At 42.1% G+C, this 19,131-nt stretch overlaps 2 protein-coding genes and 1 pseudogene across 3 annotated transcripts in view; all 3 read right to left on the bottom strand.

Annotated features, from left to right (window-relative positions):
* Rps8 (ribosomal protein S8) overlaps positions 1-11,633 on the bottom strand; it is a 29,798-nt gene extending 18,165 nt beyond the window's left edge. The window contains exon 1 of the mRNA XM_048815514.1: positions 11,629-11,633. The gene's annotated coding sequence lies outside the window, so the exon portion shown is untranslated. The remainder of the gene's footprint in view (positions 1-11,628) is intronic.
* Kif2c (kinesin family member 2C) overlaps positions 1-12,651 on the bottom strand; it is a 22,621-nt gene extending 9,970 nt beyond the window's left edge. Inside the window, exons 1-10 of one of the 2 annotated variants that reach the window (XM_015485095.2) lie at positions 12,467-12,651; positions 11,409-11,503; positions 8,531-8,632; positions 8,313-8,361; positions 4,232-4,351; positions 2,255-2,377; positions 1,673-1,773; positions 960-1,055; positions 366-420; positions 34-196 (exon numbers count right to left, since the gene is read on the bottom strand). In XM_015485095.2, coding sequence (XP_015340581.1) covers positions 34-196; positions 366-420; positions 960-1,055; positions 1,673-1,773; positions 2,255-2,377; positions 4,232-4,351; positions 8,313-8,361; positions 8,531-8,632; positions 11,409-11,503; positions 12,467-12,536 — 974 coding nt within the window. In that variant the 5' untranslated portion in view covers positions 12,537-12,651. The remainder of the gene's footprint in view (positions 1-33; positions 197-365; positions 421-959; positions 1,056-1,672; positions 1,774-2,254; positions 2,378-4,231; positions 4,352-8,312; positions 8,362-8,530; positions 8,633-11,408; positions 11,504-12,466) is intronic. The other variant, XM_015485097.2, reaches the window with a different exon arrangement.
* A 5,358-nt stretch (positions 12,652-18,009) lies between these two features.
* On the bottom strand, positions 18,010-18,551 carry LOC125610375 (annotated as a pseudogene).
* Positions 18,552-19,131: the final 580 nt, after the last annotated feature.

A 19,131-nucleotide genomic window follows, 5' to 3' on the forward strand; every position in this document is an offset into this window, starting at 1 on the left:
GGTATAAGGATGAAAAAAGAGGCAAGGACTAACCTGTAGACAACTTCATTTGAAGCTGTTTCATCAAATGCAAAATCAAAGCAAAATGCTTGGTTCTCTAGATACTTTGTTAAGTCCACTTTTAATTTGGGTTCATGTACCAGGAGGAGACACTTGCTAGGAACGGAAATCACATCAATTTCTTTCTTGGCCAATTCTGTGGAAGGAAGAATATTTCAGAGGGTAATCCTTGGATGCAAGAGATCCTCAAGCCAACTTCAAGGTTTTAGAAAATCAGGGATTAGATTTAAGTTGTTTTGAACTGTTTTTGCTGAGTCTGTGGCCCTCTGACTTAGTCATCTGAAGCCTCTGACTTAGTGGTTTACCTTGTTTATTCAGAGGGCGTTTCCTCACACACACACAAATCCTGTGCTCTTCAATCTACAAGATGATGAGGAGATAACCAAAGGGAAAAGGATCAGAGCAATATCAAAAGAAAGCTTGTCTACACCCTCTCCCCAGGTCCCAGCAGTAGACAATATCTAACATTAGGACATTAGCCTCTCCCATTAACCACTCTAGAGCACAAGGAGGTTGCACTGAATTTTATCAGTTTTCTTACTCTGCTGCCTGAAACAGGAAATTTCAGCATTACTTTCATGAATGTTAGTAACAGTCTAGCCTACCTACAGTGTGGGGATTGTGACAGAGTTTGTAAGATCAGGACCTCCCACCTAGGCCTCATTCCTCCAACATACCAATGGGCATTTAAAAAACCAAAATGGGTTGGGGGTGTGACACAGAGGTAGATTTTGTGCTTAGCATATGAGGCCCTGGGTATAATTCTTTGCATCAACAACAAAGAATAAAGGGTGAGTGAAGACTCCAGCATACTTTCAATTCTATAAAATCAAGTTTTCTGTCCCTTAATTGTATATCTACTCAGGAAAGAGAGGTAGGAGCTCTTTTGATTAACTTACAGGATCAGTCACATTAAGTGGATTACATTCCATAGTAGTCCGAAATTCTTTAATCATCCGGGCAAATTCCCAGTTTGGAAAGCTGTTGTCATACTCCTGTTTGAGATGAGGGTAAAAACAGATTGTTAAGTGCTCTCAAACGTGGTCCTAAGGGGCAGCAACAATGGCTCTCTGTATCAACTTCATAGTTGGCAAAGACCCACCCTGGCTCTAAGCTGAGAAGTCAGGTACAGATGAATTGAGCAGAAATTGGCAGGGGAGCCTAGACCCATACCACCCTAGGAAGTAGGGCAACAGCCACTATTCCACATCTTGGGAGACACAGCAGCAGATTAGGATTCCCCAGAGCAATTAACCCAACTAAAGGGAATCCACTGCAGTCGTCCCCGCCTTGCAATACATGAAATTAGGGGGAGTGAAGAAAAGCCAGCAACTGTGCCCAGATACAACACTGCACTGGGTGAGCATTTCATGTGTTTCCCCAGTGGACAACTGGCATCAAGTACTGCTCATCTGAGAGCCTGAAGATAAACTTCTGAATTATGTATTTGTTCTCTGAATCCTGACAAGAAATCAATTAAATTCCTATGTATCAGGATTGGAGTTCATGAAACGTTGGAGCCACTCTCTCTCTCTCTCTCTCTCTCGTCTATAGGGCTTCAGTAAAGGGTGCCTGTCCCAAAATTTGCCCAAGCCTCCCAAAAGAAAGGTACCTGGGCTCGCCTTATTCTCATTTCAGTGTTCTGCGCTCTCTTCTCTTCTCGCTTATTCTTCATTTTTTCCATTTCCTTCACAAGACATGATTTTCTCCGAACTAGAGGGAGAAAAGGAACCCAATCTTTTACCTGTGTGGTCAGTCTGCTGAGACTTGGGTCTTTCCCAGGAACAGGCCTTCTCTAGATCCTCACCCTTAAATCACTATATGCAAGAAGCAGTAACGGGTCTGACTCCTGAGATACAGAGCAGTGATAATAGCACTCAGTCTGACCCGAGCTCTCTCTATGACTCTGGTTATTTTCTCAACAATTAAAGAGGTAAGACAGCTCTGATTGGTCTTGAGTCACTTGGGGTGTTCAGGTTTTGGTCAACACCTTAGCTGTTAACACATCAATTACATCAGAAGGCTGCTGCCCAATCTTTCACCTCTAGTGAAAGAGTTCATAGCCACAGAAAAACATGCCTTCAAGATGACAAAAGGGTTTGAACTCAGGTGTCCAGGTAGGCCAGGTTTGGGATAGATATTAATGATTTGTTCCACAATAGGAACAGAAGAGCAGACAGCTTAGCGTGTCTACCTGAGTTCACAGGGTTTGTAGAAGAGCTGCCTCGGATGGAGTGAACTTGCTCTTCCACCTCCTCGCTGACCATCGTCAATGGTATTTCAGCCACTGCAGGGCAGGAGGGCCTAGGGGGGCCCGCTGTGGGGGAACAAGAGTCACTGGAGAAGTAAGCAGGTACATGAAAGCTGTCTTCATTTGGACCCTAGTGGGTCACAGGCCAGGAGGAAGGATACTATACTGCCTGCCAGATCAGCAAGGGCCCAAGCCTTTCCAGCATAAGCAGAACTTGGGCTTTTCCCTTCACCTTAGCTAACACCATTATCCCAAGTCGCCTTTCTGCAGGGGCAGGACTCTGAGATCAAAATACCCTGAGGGGGCTGGGGATGTGGTTCAAGCGGTAGCGCGCTCGCCTGGCATGCATGCGGCCTGAGTTCGATCCTCAGCACCACATACAAACAAAGATGTTGTGTCTGCCGACAACTAAAAAATAAATATTAAAAATTCTCTCTCTCTCTTTAAAAAAAAAATACCCTGAGGTATATGGACTTTCCCATGAAGGGAAACACCTGGAGGCATGAACTCTGTAGACTTGCCCTAAGCATGTCTTCTCAGGCCAGGTTTTTCTACCCATTTGGGGTAGCAGGGAACTTGGGCAACAACTAAACACATGGATTCAATAAGGAAGGTTCAATCCATAATGCCCCATTACCTCCCCATATGTGGTCATGACCCTTTCACTTACCTTTATCCTATTAGCTAACTTCGATACATGTCAAGTGTAAGGATTATGTAGTTTAGAAAATCTGCATCTACTTTGCTTATCTATTAAAGGTTGATAAATACTTCACTTAAAAATTATTTTAAAAATTCCACTTATATAAAGTAAAAAAAGAGAAAAGCTAATTTATGCTATTAGAAGTCAGGACTGTAGGTATCTGGGGGTTAGGAATTGAAGTCTGAAGATTTTTGGAGGGCTAGTAAATGCTCTGGTCTGGTGTTAAGTGAGTATGTTCAGTTTGAGAAAATTCATTGAAATATATACCATACTTTATACACTGCATTGTGTGTACATACATATATATATTTGTGTTTATGTATGTGTATAGAAACACACACACACACACACACACACATTTTGTGTGTGTTGTTTTAACTGAGTTTTTTGTTTGTACTGGGGATTAAGCCCAGGGATGCCGAGTCATGTTTCTAGCCCTTCTTACTTTTTATTTTGAGACAGCATCTTGCTAAGTTGCTTAGGGCCTTTCTAAATTGCTGAGTCTAACCTCCTGCCTCATCCCCCTGATCCCCCGGGATTATAGGTGTGCGTCACCATGCCTGGCTTAACTGCATTTTTGTTTGTTTAGTATTTTTTGTGTTGTTGTCAATGGACTTTATGTAGTGCTAAGAATCAAACCCAGTGTCTCACACATGCTAGGCAAGTGCTCTACCACTGAGCCACAACCCCAGCCCTCATTTTTAAAAAAAGAGGTCATGCCAGGTTTGGTGGCACATGCCTGTAGTCCCAGCAGCTTGGGAGGCTGAGGCAGGAGGATTGCAAGTTCAAAGCTAGCTTCAGCAACTTAGTGAGACCCTGCTCTAAATAAAAAATAAAAAGGGCTGGAGATGGGCTGGGGCCGGGGCTCAGCAGTAGAGCGCTTGCCTAGCACATGCGAGGTGCTGGGTTCGATCCTCAGCATCACATTAAAATAAATAAATAAAATAAAGATATTGTGTTCCACTACAACTAAAAAAAGGGGGGGGGGCTGGGGATGCGACTCAGTGGTTAAGTACACCTGGGTTCAATCCCTAGTACCAAAAATAAAAAATAAAAGGGATCATGTCCAGATAAGGAAACAGAGTTAGTAAGGCTGAGGCAGAAGAGTACTGAATCCAGAATGGAAGAATTCTAGGATCTTCTAGCACAGGCACAATGTGTGCAGTCTGCTTCAGGGGTTCAAATGGGGATTTTTTTTTTTTTTTTTTTTTACTCACTGGGAACTGAAAACTTGCGGGAGTTGGTAGATGCAGGTAGTTCAACCTCCATATCATTCTCCTGAGCGGTGATTCGAACCTCTGAGACAGTGGACATACGAGTAGAGTGGCTTCGAAGACCTAAAGACCCCAAGGTAACAGCCAATCAGTTCTGCATGATCGGGAGGGCCAAAGGGGGCAAGAAGAGAGCAGACGGGCAAAGCTCCAAGATTCTGGTGAGCTAAAACATACCCAGCAGAAAAGAAGCCCAGCTATTTCATATTCCTTCAACCCACAGAAAGGAAATGTTAGATCAAAGTACCAGTGACCCCAAAACTTATTTATTGTGTACATTCTCAAAAATCTTGTAGTTCTGGAAGGCAAAAATCTCTTTCATAAGAGCATCTGCCTTGGGTAAATGGATGAACTTATAGCAAATCTGAAATCATTCTGAAGAGACAGACCTTTTTCAATTCTTGAGAAAAAGACAGACCTTTTTCAATTCTTATTAATTTTAGCAGCAGCAGTATCTACCACTGTTCAATTTTCCTATATCTTCTAATATTCTCACATTATAAGTTAAGGCTGGGATACAGCTCAAGGCACAGTGTCTGTTTAGCATGCACAGGCCCTGGGTTCAATCCCCAACACCAACACCATGACTACAAAACACTATAAGGTAAATATTAAGATATCCATATCATGGGAGAGAATATTCAGGTTTAGAGACATTAAGTAACTTATAAATGTCACATAACTACTAAGTCCCCAGAGTCAGGACTTTTTGACTATAAAAATCTAGGCTTTCCCACTGCTCTTGGGCTTTACAGAGTCAATCCTGGGTCACATCATCAGAAACCCATAGTATCAGATACACTTGTTTTCAGGAATCAAAGAATGCTTAACTGAGAGAATTAGCTAAGTTACACCTGAATTCTTGTTAATTTATACAAATCCCTATAGTTCCCTCTGTAAGAAACACTTTATTACCTGCAAATCAGGTTTGTCATAAATATAGTCATAAATTTGGAAAAAGAACACATGGGCTCATGTAAAAACTTATACTGAATTTCTGAGTGTAACAGGTTTAGACTGAAGGCTTTATGTATAAATGATTCTCAACTTATGATATTTGTTTTTGTTTTGTTTTGGTTTTGATTTTTTTGGTACTGGGGACTGAACCCAGGGGCGCTAAGCCACTGAGACACGTTCACAGACTTTTCTTATATTTTATTTAGAAACAAGGTCTTACTGAGTTGCTGAGGCTGGCTTTGAACTCATAATTCTCCTGCCTCAGCCTCCCAAGATAGTGGGATTACAAGGCATGTGCCACTGCACCTGGCACAGATGTTGTTCTGAAAAATTTTTCAATTTTATAATTGTGTGAAAGTGATATACATTCATTAGAAACTGACTTTGAGCCAGGCTGGTGGCTCACACCTGTAATCCCAGGGACCTTGAAGGCTGAGGCAAGAAGATCCCAAGTTCAAGGTCAGCCTCAGCAGTTTAGCAATGCCCTAAGCAATTTGGTGAGACCCTATCTCAAAATTTGAAAGGGCTTGGGAATATAGCTAAGTTGGTAAAGCACCCCTTGGTTCAATCTCCAATACAAAAAAAAAAAAAAATTAAAAAACACTTTGAATTTTGATCTTTTCCCATGCTAGCCAAATTCTGTAAAATATGCTTTCCAGCAACAAGATGCTGATCTAAAGTAGCCATGAGATCACGAAGGCAATGTACTATATTCTACAATGTACTATGCTGCCAAGCTATGATGTTCTGTAGGTTAAGTATAATAAATGCAATTTTTTTTTCAATACTAGGGGTTGAACCCAGAGCCTAGTGCATCCTAGGCAAGCAACTGACCTCTGAGCTATCTCCCTATCCCTTATTTTAAGACAGAGTCTTGTGAAATCGCCCAGGCTGTCTTCAAACTTTTAATCTTCCTGCCTCAGCTTCCTGAGTAGCTGGATCACACTCAGTTTAAATACATATTTGACTTAACTATATATATATATATATATATATATATATATCGGGCTAGGGATTGAATTCAGGGTCTCACATATGCTAAGACAAGCACCCCACAGCTGAGTACTTACAATATTTTCAGTTTACAATGGGTGTATTAGGACATAACTCATTATAAGATTGTAAGTCAAGGAACATCTATACCCCATTTCTTTCAAAAAGAGCATGAACTATTAAAAGTTCCCTATTTCATAAATGATTTCCTTTTTCTTTCTTTCTATTTTGGTACCAGGGATAGAACCTATGGACGCTTAACCACTGAGCAACATCTCTAGCTCTTTTTTATTTTTTGAGACAGGGCCTTGCTAAGTTGCTGAGGCTCACTTTGAACTTGTGATCCTCCTTCCTCACCCTCCTGAACCACTGGGATTACAAGTGCGTGCCACCATGTCTGGCCTCACAAATGATTTCTAATCTTATGTTTCATTTCTACTATTGACTAACATGCCTATTTATAAAGCTCTTAGTTTGTTTTTAAAGGAGGTATGGGGTTGGGGGCATGTAGCTCAGTGGTAAAAAAATATATGCTTAGCATCTATAAAGTTCTGGGTTCAGCACCAAAACAAAAAAGGAGCTGTGCCAATAGTCCTTGAGGACACACACATGGAATAGGACCACTGATTACCATTCTCATCTCCTCTGCAGGCCCTATGGTACAACAGCAAGAGGGCCAGCACCATTGGATCCAAGCCCTGTCCAAAATTACAATGGCATCATCTTCCATTTTGGCCCTCATGCATCTGAAACTTCAGCCAAGCATTCTCTGGGTCTTAAGATAGATGGGGGGGCTGGGGTTGTGGCTCAGTGGTAGAACACTCGCCTAGCATGCATGAGGCACTAGGTTTGGTCCTCAGAACCATATAAATATAAAGACATTGTACCAACCTAAAACTAAAAAATAAATACTTAAAAATAAAATGATAGTTGGATCATATCAGGGCAGTGATAATCTCTGTAGGACAGTTGTGCAGGTTCAATGACCTGCAAGGTACAGCTGGCTCTGAGTTAATAAGCTATATTTCTTAGGCAACTTGTGCCTAGATCAATCCCCTATAATCACAGTCTACTGTTGCCAAAGTAGGGTTATGCTGACTATTTCTACAGAGAAAGTCCAACCTTTTCCAAGAATATGAGGCATTGCTATTTTCCCTTCTGGCCCCAATCTCTCATCTCCATAGCACTTTTTTTGTTTTTGTTTTTGGTACTAGGGATTGAACCATGGGGCACTTTATCACTTAGTTATATCCCTGACCTTTGCCTGACTCCATAGCACTGTTTCCTCTACCCTTCAACCCCACCAGGCACAGTAAGAATTTATTCCTATCTCCTCCATAGCATTATTGATTGCACTTCCTTTTCCTTTTTTTCTTCTTCAGTACTGGGGATTGAACCCAGGGCCTCTCATATGCTAGGCAAGCAGAGTCACATCCTTAGCCTTTTTATTTTTTAATTTATTATTATCATCACTTTTTAACAGTACTAGAGATTAAATCCAGGGCCATGAATGCACTAGGCAAGTGCTCTATTGAGCTATATCCCCAGCCCTTTTATTTTGAGACAAGTCTTGCTAAGTTGCCAAGGCTGACTTAGAACTTGCAGTTTCCTGAGTAGGTGGAATTATAGATGTGAGCCACTATATCTGGCTTAACTGCATTTCCAAACAACCCAGACCTTTTCTCAGAGCCTCATTCCAAGACACACTATTCCCCAGAGGAAGATGAGCCCTAACCCTAACCTTCACCCTTCCAATGGCTGATTCCTACCATCCCCAGCACCAGGCTCTGGATTCTACAGAAAAGATATCTAAGCCAGTAAGTCTTGCCAGTTACCTGCACTGACGAGATGAACACAAGTAAGTAAATTTTTCAGTTGCACCAGTCACTTACAGTTGGCTATAGATGGAAATCTTCCTCACTGAGAAAGACGTATGAAACACAGGGCAGGACTCAGCCTACATATAAGCCATCTGCTAAACTGAAGCAATGAATCTACTTTACAATTTCTACTAGTCTGTGCCCCAGGCACATTAATCTTAACACAAATGCCATTAAAATATTAGAAATCAATTTACCTTCTTTTGGAGCAGGAATTTTGGAGTTGACTGATCTGCGTTTTTGTTTCTGAAAAACAAATGACCACAATATATTGCTTTTAACAATTCTCAAGGACATATCCTGGGCCCATATGCTGTTGAAGTCCCAGGCAGTCCCAGAAAACAAATGAGCCAAGAGCTATTAAGTGAAGTGACTTCTCTATGACATTAGCTATAGTTAGATGTTAGGCACCTACCTGGACTGTTACATTTTCCTGCAAGGGCAGGTTGTCCTTTAGGTGTAAGGGGAAAAGCTGTAAGAGTTCTGGGTTTATTGCAGCCACATCATCAAAATCAATCTGAAAGGAACAAGAAAGAGTTTCAGTAAAACAACATAATGTTCAATCCAAATACATCTTTGGGGGTTGGAGTTGTGTCTCAGTAGTAGTGCACTTGCCTAGCATGTGTGAGGCGCTGGGTTCAATTCTCAGCAAAACATAAAAATAAATAAATAAAATAAAGGTATTGTGTCCATCTACAACTAAAAATATTAAAAAAAAAAAAAAAAAAAAAAAACCATCTCTGCAACCAAATTACCCCTAGATTTAGATTTTTACCAACCTTAAGTTCCACTAAGTACTTATAGCTATAAAACAAATATTTATTCCTTAGTAATGGTTTACCATCTAGATGGATATGGGTTTCTGATTTCCAAGCCAATGATATATATCAGTGATGTGAGGTGAGGAGGAAGGCAGATAGGCAGGCATACAGGTAGTCCACAGTAGACCTAGCCTACTTGGCTCCCCTATTGTTCTGCTGGGCAGTGAGGTCCCATTGGACACTGTCCCCTAAGCACCTCTTGCTAGCTGACACAGAGGAAGAAACAAGTTTGAACTGTCTGGTGATAGTTAAAATGAAGGGCCCTTCAGGATCTCATTGGCAGGAACAAGTTCCTGACAGCTACAACCTAACCCTAAGTCTACCTACATTTTCTACTGAGCCCAGAAACTTCTTTCCTAGTTACAGCTTCCTGCTCATGCCTCCCCTAGTATCTGCTCATGCCTGCAATGAGGTCACAATTCTAGGTTTACATCAGGGTCCTGCAACACTTTAGAACAACTCAAACTTTACCAGCATAATTTCACAGCAGATTCAAACACACTAGATTGGGCTGGGGGTGTAGCTCAATGGTAGAGTGTTTGCCTAGCATTTACAAGGCCCTGGGTGCGATCCCTAGCATCACAAAAGAAGAAAAAAGAAGTCTGGACTTTATTCCAATGGCAACATTTGAGCTGGAGTGAGATCCAACAAGAGATATATTCCTAAATGAACAAGAGACCACAAGGAACTTCTTATCACTGATTAAAAGGTATTTTAGGAGCCGGGAGTGGTGGTGCACACCTGTAATCCCAGTGACTTGGGAGGCTGAGGCAGGAGGATCTCAAGATGGAGGCCAGCCTCAGCAACTTAGCAAGACCCTCAGCAACTTAATGTGGTGATACATGCTTGTAATCCCAACGACTCAGGAGGCTGAAGCAGTAGGATAGCAAGTTCGAGGCCAACCTTGGCAATTTAGCAAGACCCTGTCTCAAAATAAAAAGTAAAAAAGACAGGGGATTATAGCTCAGTGGTAGAGCACCCCTGGGTTCGATCTCCAGTATTATTAAAAAAAAAAAAAAAAAAAGAAAGAAAGAAAGGAATTTTAGGAACCTTTTGCTTCCTTAGATATAGATACTGGAAAGATATAGATACTGGGAATCCTTGTTCTCAAATAGACCAACTAAATATCTGCATACCTATGCACTATTACAAGCAAGCCTTTTCATTAAGCTCCACGAGCAATAGTCCAGAGGGTGTCTTATTTGTTTCTGTATTCCCAGCACCCAACACATGGTCTAGAATTTTGGAACTAGTCCAAAAGCATTTGCTTTATAAGTCCTCACAAGAACTTTGAAATAGTCTCACTGCCTGAATTTTATGGATAAGGAAATTAAATTCCTTTTTTTGGGGGGGATACTAGGGATTGAAATCAGGGATGCTCTACCACTGAGCTACATCCCCAGACATTTTTTTTTTTGGAGACAGGTCTTGCTAAATTGCTGAGGTTGGCCTTGAACTTGCAATCCTCATGCTTCAGCCTACTAAGTCACTTGGATTACAGTTGTGTGCCACCATGCCCAGAAGGAAATTAAATTTCTAAGAAAGACAGAAATATGCCTGAGAACACACAAAGCAGAGGCAGAGGCAAATTAGAATCCAGGTTTTTTATATTCATAGTCCAGTGAGCTTTTTACAGCACCACAATGCCTCTAGAGCATAAATGCCCAAGGTATATCTCTCTTCTCAAAATCATTTCAAGGCTTATTGCTGCCTGCAGAATACCTAAACATCTTAGGTCCCAAAGATAAAGACCCTCCAGTCTCTCTAGCATTTTTTGCTGCTACCAAAGCATCCCTTAGCCCTACACTGTCTGTGACCAACTTTTCACTAAATCCTATGTGTGCTGCCTGGCTATTTTAGCTAAGCCTCATGCTCCACTCAAGCCAGCCCATCCTCAAGAGTCTCTACCTAAGCTGCTCCAGCACTACCAGCCTGTGCTAGGCATTAAAGTTAACATTTCAGAAACATACTTTTGTTTCTTTAAGCTGGTTTTGCACCCAAACCAATACTATAGGTAGTGTGTACTCAGAACCTGGCTTAGGTTAGTTAGCAAGGTTTGAGATTAGCTATAGTTTGATTTCTACAAACACAACCCATGCTGTGGATTTCTTCAATTGAGAACGTATTTGACTAAATAAAATTCCAATTTGATGGGCACAGTGGTGCATGCTGGCCAGCCCAGGCAACTGAATGAGACCCTGTCTCAAAATAAAAAGGCTGAGGATGTAGCTCAGTGGTATAATGCTTACCTGGCATGCATACATCCCTGGGTTTGATACCCAGTACTAGAACACCTTTTTAAATCCCAATGCATCCCAAGAGGGATTTTTTTTTTTAATTTTTATTTTTTTTAAAGAGTGGGGAGGATAGCACAACACCAGAAACTAGGCTCTCACGGGTCCCATTTCCACACAGATCCTTTGCATATAAAGGTATTAAATGTGGTAGAAGAACCTACCACATAGAACCTACCTCTTTGCCTTTTGTGGTACTTCCTTCTGTCCATTCCACCGAAACACAGGATTTCTCCAGGTTCACAGTCCTTACTGTGGCACTGTGAATTAAGCCTACAGTATGAAAAGATCAGAGTTACTTGTCTTCTGAGAACTTCATTTTTCACCTCCCACAGAGACTCCTAGTGTGGAGTTTACCTGGTAAAAGCAGATGAGTTTTTTTTTTTTTTTTTTTAAACCAGACACTAAGAGAGATAAATAGACTTTATGGGATTCACCCTTAGAACATTCCATAGTGTGGTGAGCAGAGAATAGATCTTAAATCCAGCTGTGGGGCTGAGCCCTAGGTTTGATTACCAACACCACAAAACAAAACAAAACAAATAAAAACACTCCAGCTGAATGGGATAAGGATTCACACCTACGCCAAAAAAAAAAGAGAGCCTGCAATGGAATGAAGGTATGTTTAAGTAAGAGTCACTATAGTCCTTAGTTGCGCTGTTCTTAATCACAACACTGAGAATCTGGAACTTGCAGGTGTCCATAACTCATTTCTCGCGATCACGTCTGGCCATTCTCCTAACATTAGTATTAGATCTGCCAGAGCTGTAGTACCTGCTTAACCAAAACAAAGGAACGGATTACCAGCTCCTCAAGAGCAGGGATCTTGTCTCGTTTACCTTGAATCACAGCGCCCGACATACTGCAACTACACAATATTTATTGAAAAATTGGAGGGGCTAGGAAGCAGAGGTTCCCACAAAGGCAGGGCAGTTTCATAAGAGAATTTTGGAAGGGAAGTTAATCTAGCAGCCCTAACTTCCCTGGGAGGTCCGAAGACCACTAAGAAACTCCGCCCACTCTCAGAAAGAAGAAAAGTGATCCACAACCAGTGTAGAAGCTCCATCCCTGGATAGGAACGGCCGACTGCCAGCCAGGGGATACGGACTGTGGGTGTGTAGCGGGTCTGAGGATCACCGGCCGAGTCTGGGATCTGCCGTTTGGGGGCGGGGCAGTAACCTCAGCCCTCACATCACTCACTGGTCCCTTTAGCCTCCGCACCCCCCACCCCCTTACCATTGCTGCGTTGGATATTGATGGAAAGACCGGGAAACAAGCGGCCCTGATACGATGAGTCCATGGGCATTCGGAGGTCGGCGGCGAAGAAAAAGCAGATTCCCAAAAGTACACAACTCTGCGACGTAAACCGCCGCAGTTTAAATCCCGCGCGCCAGCGTCTCTGGTAACGTCATCACGCTGTCGCCGTTCTTGCTTCCGCCAATAAGCGGCGCCCTGTGGAGGAGCCTTGTGGAATAAGTAGCCTCGGCCGATAGTCGGACGCACAGGACCGCCCATTCGTCTGGCCACACCCCGCGCGCTGTGCCTGCTGGGAACTTCGCTAGGCCAGCGAATTGGAAGCTCTGTGTTCCTGGTTTAATGCCGGGTTCGGTTTTTTGTTGTTAGGGTTCCCCAAACAGGGAAACTTCTGTATGTGTTTGACTGAGGGTTCTGGGGCTTTACAGACCTGGGTTCAAATCTTAATTTCTTAAGTTACAAGTTCGGTGATCCGAGAAGTTTAGTTTCTTCAGTTACAAGTTCGGTGATCCGAGAAGTTAGAAGTTTGACTCTTGATTTCCTGTTTTTGCACAAGGGGCATGTATGCTTTCCCCAGTGGAGAAGTTAGATGTAAATTTTCGAAGACAATGACTCAGTACATATTTATTGAGTGCCTACCATGTGGTATGCTTGGTTCTAGACTAGAGATAGTAGTAGTGAACAAGGTACATAGTTCCTATCCTTGATCTAATGTTTTTGATAAGAACGGAGGGCAGAAAGAAGTAACAAGTGTTAAATAAAATTCATAGGAATCCTTTGGTTTGGACTGAGCTCTAGCACTGGCCCCGCTGGCCAAACTAAAATTCCCTGGGGTGTTAGGGTGGTAAAACGCTGGCCTAGTTTGTCTGAGGCCTTAGGTTCAGTCCCCAGCAACACACACAATCTCTTGGAGAAATCAGAAGTGAGAGATAATAGCAAAATTCTCAAACAAGCGAGTTTTAGCTGAAGGGAGTTTCCTTCTCTTTAACCTTTACAAGGGAAAGTAAGATTGAAACAATGCAATTCTTGTTCTTTCTGATTTCCTCAGCTTTCTCTGCCTAGCCCCTCTACTTAGCTCAAACATATTACGGGGGTGAGGTGTTGCTTGACTCTAGAATAAAAAGTAAAAGCCAATTAAGATTAGTTTTGTTTAATTATTTTTGAGACTGGATCTTACCTATGTTTTGCCCAGGCAGGTCTCTAACTCCTGGGCTCAAGCCCTCCTCTAACTTAAGCCCAAATAACTGGGATCATAGGTGTGCCACACTGCACCCAGCCCAAGTAATATCTTTAAATTAAATCTTTTTTCTTTTTTGGATGTGTGTGTGTGTGTGTGTGTGACAGAAAGAGAGAGAGATTGAATTTAGGCCTGATTACTTGGGAGACTGAAGCAGGAGAATCACAAGTTGTAGGCCAGCTGGGCAACTTAGAATCTGTCTCAAAATAAAGGATTGGTGATATAACTCAGTGGTATCATTCTTGGATAGCATGCAGGAGACCCTGGGTTCAATTCCTAGTGCCTCACACAAATTTTTGCAGTGATATTTAACCTAAGCCTAGAGACACCCATGCCAAAATGGACAGGAAGGAATGGAGAGCCCTCCAGGCTAAGAACTGAGAATAAATAGTATATGCAAAATCCCTGAAATATTAAAGAACTTGGTGTTTGAAGAATTAAAAGAAGCCAGTGTGGCTGAAAGGTAATGGGTAAAGGAGGAAGGAGCATGAGATGAAGTCTAAGGGGTGAGTTGGGTGAGACCATTTAGCATCTTGTAGCTTAATATAATAATTTTGGCTTTTATTCTAAAGAGAAATTATTAAGGAATTTTAGACAGGAAAGTGACAAGATCTCTGACTTCCCAAATTGACTTCCATTAAAATTTATCTCCCAAGTCTGATTTTACTGTATGTCGATCAGGCTTGCTGCTGTGTGGGTAGCAGATTTGAAGGAAGCAAGACTGGAAGTGAGAAGACCATTTTGTAGGCAAGAGATTATGTTGGCTTAGCCTAGGTCAGTGACAATGGCAATGTAGCTACAAAGATGGATGGATTCAAGGTGCATTTTTGTGAGCTGGGCACAGTGGCACATGCCTGTAATCCTAAATACTTGAGAGATTAACTTCTGAGGGGCAGGAGAATTGCAAATTCAAGAGCCAGCCTGGGAAATTTATTTATTATAACTTTTCTTTTTTTAGTACTGGATATTGAACCCAGAGGCACTTTGCCAGTGACCTACATCCCCAGCCGTTTTTAATTTTAATTTTGATACTTGATACTTTCTAGTTGCTGAGACGCCATCCTCATTCCTCAGCCTCCTGAGCCACTGGGATTATAGACATGTGCCACCATACCCAGCTCAGCCTGGGTAATTTAGTGAGACCCTATTTCAAAATAAAAACTAAAAAGGGCTGGGGATGTAACTCACCACTACCAGAACAAAGAAACAGATTGGGTATTTGGGAGGTGGAGTGAATGAGTCTTGTGTTGGATGTGATGAATGAGGGATAGAGCTGGGGTTGTGGCTCAGTGACAGAGCACTTGTGGAGTGTGTGGGAGGCACTGGGTTGATCCTGGTACCACATGAAAATAAACAAAGGTATTTTGTCCATCTACAACTAAAAAATTATTAAGAAAAAAAAAGAATGACGGATAATCATGACTTCTGGTTTCTGGCTAGAGAAACTGTGTGGATGATGAGCCATTTTATGAAATAGTGGACTGGGGTTGTAAAAGAAAGAAGTAAATCAAGGGTTTTATTTTGTACATGTTAAGTCTGTGATGTCTGAGTCATTTGAGTGGAGGACTCAAGTCAGCAATTGAATATACAAGCTGGAAGCCCAGGGAGAGGTTAGACACAGATTTGGCAGTCAGCATTTTGTAGATGTTGGAGTCATTAAACTGAATGAGATCTCTTAGGAAGAGGGTTTAGATAGAGATGAGAAGAACAAAATTGAACCATGGGACATGTTGACATTTTGAGATAGGACAAGGGAGGAGAAGCCAGCAAAGGAGATTAGATTAGGGTGGTTTGAAGGAAAGAGGAAAATCAGGGGGTGGGAGATCTTGGAAGCCAATGGGGGGAATAAAGGAGGAAGCAACTGTAGAGCTGCTCTGAAGTCAAGTAAGGAGAGGACATAGAAGTGTCCTTTGAATTTGCTAGCATCTGAGTCAATGGTGACTTTGAACAGCCCTGTGAAGTGTTGAAGATGAGAGCCAGATGACAGAGAAAAATTAATGGATAATTATGTAATAAATGTATTGTGTCTATCTATAACCCTATCTCTATGTAAAATACAAAATAGGACTGGGGATGTGGCTCAATGGTTGAGTGCCCCTGAGTTCAATCCCTGGTACCAAAAAACAAAAACAAACAAACCTCAGGGCCTCACACATGCTAGACAAGCACTGTACCATTCAGCTACATCCCCAGCCCTCAAACTAAATTCCACTCAGCTCATTGGAATACTTATTCTATTTTATGAAGTGATATGTTGTCCAATTCCAGAATTATAATTGACATCATCTTTTAAAAATTTTTTTTGTAGTTGGACACAATACCTATTTTTTATTAATATTATGTGATACTGAGGATTGAACCCAGGGCCTCACATGTGCTAGGCGAGCACTCTAACGCTGAGCCACAACCCAAGCACCCAGTTGACATCTTCTTTTCTTCCTGAGTTTCAGCAATCCCCCTGCCTTAGCCCCAAGTATCTGGAACTGCAGGCATGGGCCATGATGTCTGGTTTGCAATTGACTTTTTTTTTAATACAATAGATATTTTATTTTTTATTAAATTATTTAATTATTCTAATTTGCTATACATGATGGCAGAATGCAGTTCATTTCATGTTACACATATAAAGCACAATTTTTCAAGTCACTGATTGTACACAAAATATTTTCACACCTTTTGTGTCTTCATTCATGTACTCAGGGTATTGATGTGTAACTCATTTCTTTCATCTGATTGCTCTGGCTAGTGTTTCAAGAACTATGTTAAATAGAAGTGGTGAAAGAGGACATGCCTGTCTTGTTCCAGTTTTTAGAGGGAATGCTTTCAGTTTTTCTCCATTTAGAATGATATTGGCCTGGGGCTTAGCATAGATAGCCTTTACAATGTTGAGGTATATTCTAGCTGATACTCTTCATAATTTGGGAAAGAGCTACAAATTGAGATTCTAACAAAAAGGAAAGGGGGGAAAATAAAGGCATCATTGAAAGAGAGATTTTAAAGACTTTAAAAAGAGTTTTGAGGTCAGAAGCAGTGGTGCATGCTCGGGAGGCTGAGGCAGGAGGATAGCAAGTTCAAAGCCAGCCTCAGCAAAAGCTGGGCTAGGGTTGTGGTTCAGTGGCAGAACCCTTGCCTCGCACATGTGGGGCACTGGGTTTGATCCTCAGCACCACATAAAAATAAACAAAAATATTGTGTCCATGTATAACTAAAAAAAACTTTAAAAATAGTGAGGCATTAAACAACTCAGTGAGACCCTGTCTCTAAATAAAATGCAAAATAGGGCTGGGGAGGTGGCTTAGTGGTCCAGTGCCCCTGAGTTCAATCCTTGGTACCAAAAAAGGAGTTTTGAGCCAGGCATGCCAAAACAAAAATCCACTGAGAGCCCTGAAGTGGAGAGGCAGGTCCTTATACTAGGAAGGGGCCTAAGTTTACCTCAACTACTGGAAAGTCCATTGTCTTGCCTGGGTCTCAGTTTCCCCATTGGGCCCCAGAAGGAGTCAGGGTTGTCTGAGGATCCTGGGGAAATCCAGTCCTAAAACATTTTACATTTTATGATTGTGGCCTGGCTCTCTCTCAAGGGAATGATTTTCCAACATCCCCACTCCATTATCACCCCATTTCTCTGAAAAATGAAGTTTATTTTTTCCTTTGTTAAGCTTGCCTATAATTTCTGTCGGTTCAGAAACCACAACCTGATCGCAAGGAAAGGAAACTTAAAACCATTTGGGACCAGTTGTCTCCCTATTCCACTCTCCCCAACACAGCTGGGAAATTCAGTGCTTACATGTGCCCTGATAGGGCTCCCACTCCTTATACACCTAGATATGGCCTTCCCCCATTATTTTCAGCCTGGCTCAGTCCTGTGAAGGAACCAAGACAGGATTGGGGAGAAATATCCCCTATTGGCCTGATCCCACACAGCTGTCATAGACTCTCTGTGTGCAGCACTGAAAATGTGAAAAAACCAAAAACCAGCCACAGACCCTCCCCCCACACCCAGCCCCAAATCCACACAGGACAATGATGTAAAGAGACAGCAGATAGCACACCCATGCGCCTCAATAGATGGCCTCCTCTTGGTAGCAGGGGAGTTACTCTGGAGTCTCCCTTAGGCTCTGGTAATTGCTAATGCCCAATGGAGCCCAGATGCTGTTGGCCTTGTGGGCAGTACTTGGAGTTACATATGGGCTGCCCCAAGCCAAAGATCTGGCCACTTTGCCCATCATTATGTACAAATATAATACACCAATTCTAAAAAAAATGTGGGGGGAAAAAAGATCTTGCCACTCTAGTTGGCACATAAGTGTCTAGCCCATCTGCAGGGACATGAGGAGTTGCCACACTTGTGGTAGATGAGCTTCTTGGTCCCCAAAGTCATCATACCTACCTGGCTAGCACATTTTTGTGTTCATCTGATGGTGGAGATGATGATGGAGTGGTCTGTGGGTGGCAGGATACACTTTTTGGGGTTGTAGAGATGCCTCCTGTACCATATGCCATCATGCCCAACTGGTTGACCCACTTGTTGGGGGCCATCTGCAGCCCTATGACACTGACCAGCCTTTGTGATGACATCATTGAAGTTCCACTCCTGCTTCTCTGAGTACTTGACACCAATGTCCATGCCTCCTCTGTAACCCCTCTGTCTTGGTTTTCCCTGACAGCTCAAGAAGAGACACCTGTAAGTGCATCTTGTTCTCACTCTCAAGTAGATCACTGGCCTCAAACAGGTAAACAAACTTCATGCCGAACACAGTCTTGATGAAATTAGAGGTTTTCTAGCTAGTGCCAATTCTGCATGAAAGTAGTTGTACTTGAGAACTGATCAACTACTACAACTTGGCTATAATGTCTTCATGAATATGTATAAAACAGTCCTTCAGCCCCTTATAGAAGTGAGGGCTGTCAGAGAGGCCCTTGAATTCCTGGATTTAGCTACAGAGTTCAGCCTCCTTCTGAGGATCTTATTTGGACAATAAGATCCTTAATAGAAAGAGCTCCTATTGAGCTGCTGGTGGGAATGGCTAGCAGGAATGGCTGGTGGAGCTAGCAGACCCAAAGAGCCAGTAGTTGTTTAAAAGAATTAATCAGTTAGATGCTGAGCTCAGTGGCACACACCTGTAAATCCTAGCACCTCAGGAGGCTAAGACAGGAGGATTGCAAGTTTGAGGCCAGCCTGGGCAATTTAGCAAGATCCTGTCAAAAAATTTAAAAATAAAATAAATGCTAGGATAGTGGCTCAGTGGTTGAGCACTTGCCTAATATGTGTGAGGCACTGGGTTTGATCCTTAGCACCATTAAAAATCAATAAACAAAGTTATTGTGTCCATCTACAATTTTTAAAATAATATTTAAAAAATAAATAAAAAAGAGCTGAGGATGTAGTTCAGTGGTAGAGTGCCCCTGGGTT

This window comes from Marmota marmota, unplaced genomic scaffold (assembly GCF_001458135.2).
Source record: "Marmota marmota marmota unplaced genomic scaffold, marMar, whole genome shotgun sequence".
Lineage (NCBI taxonomy): Eukaryota > Metazoa > Chordata > Mammalia > Rodentia > Sciuridae > Marmota > Marmota marmota.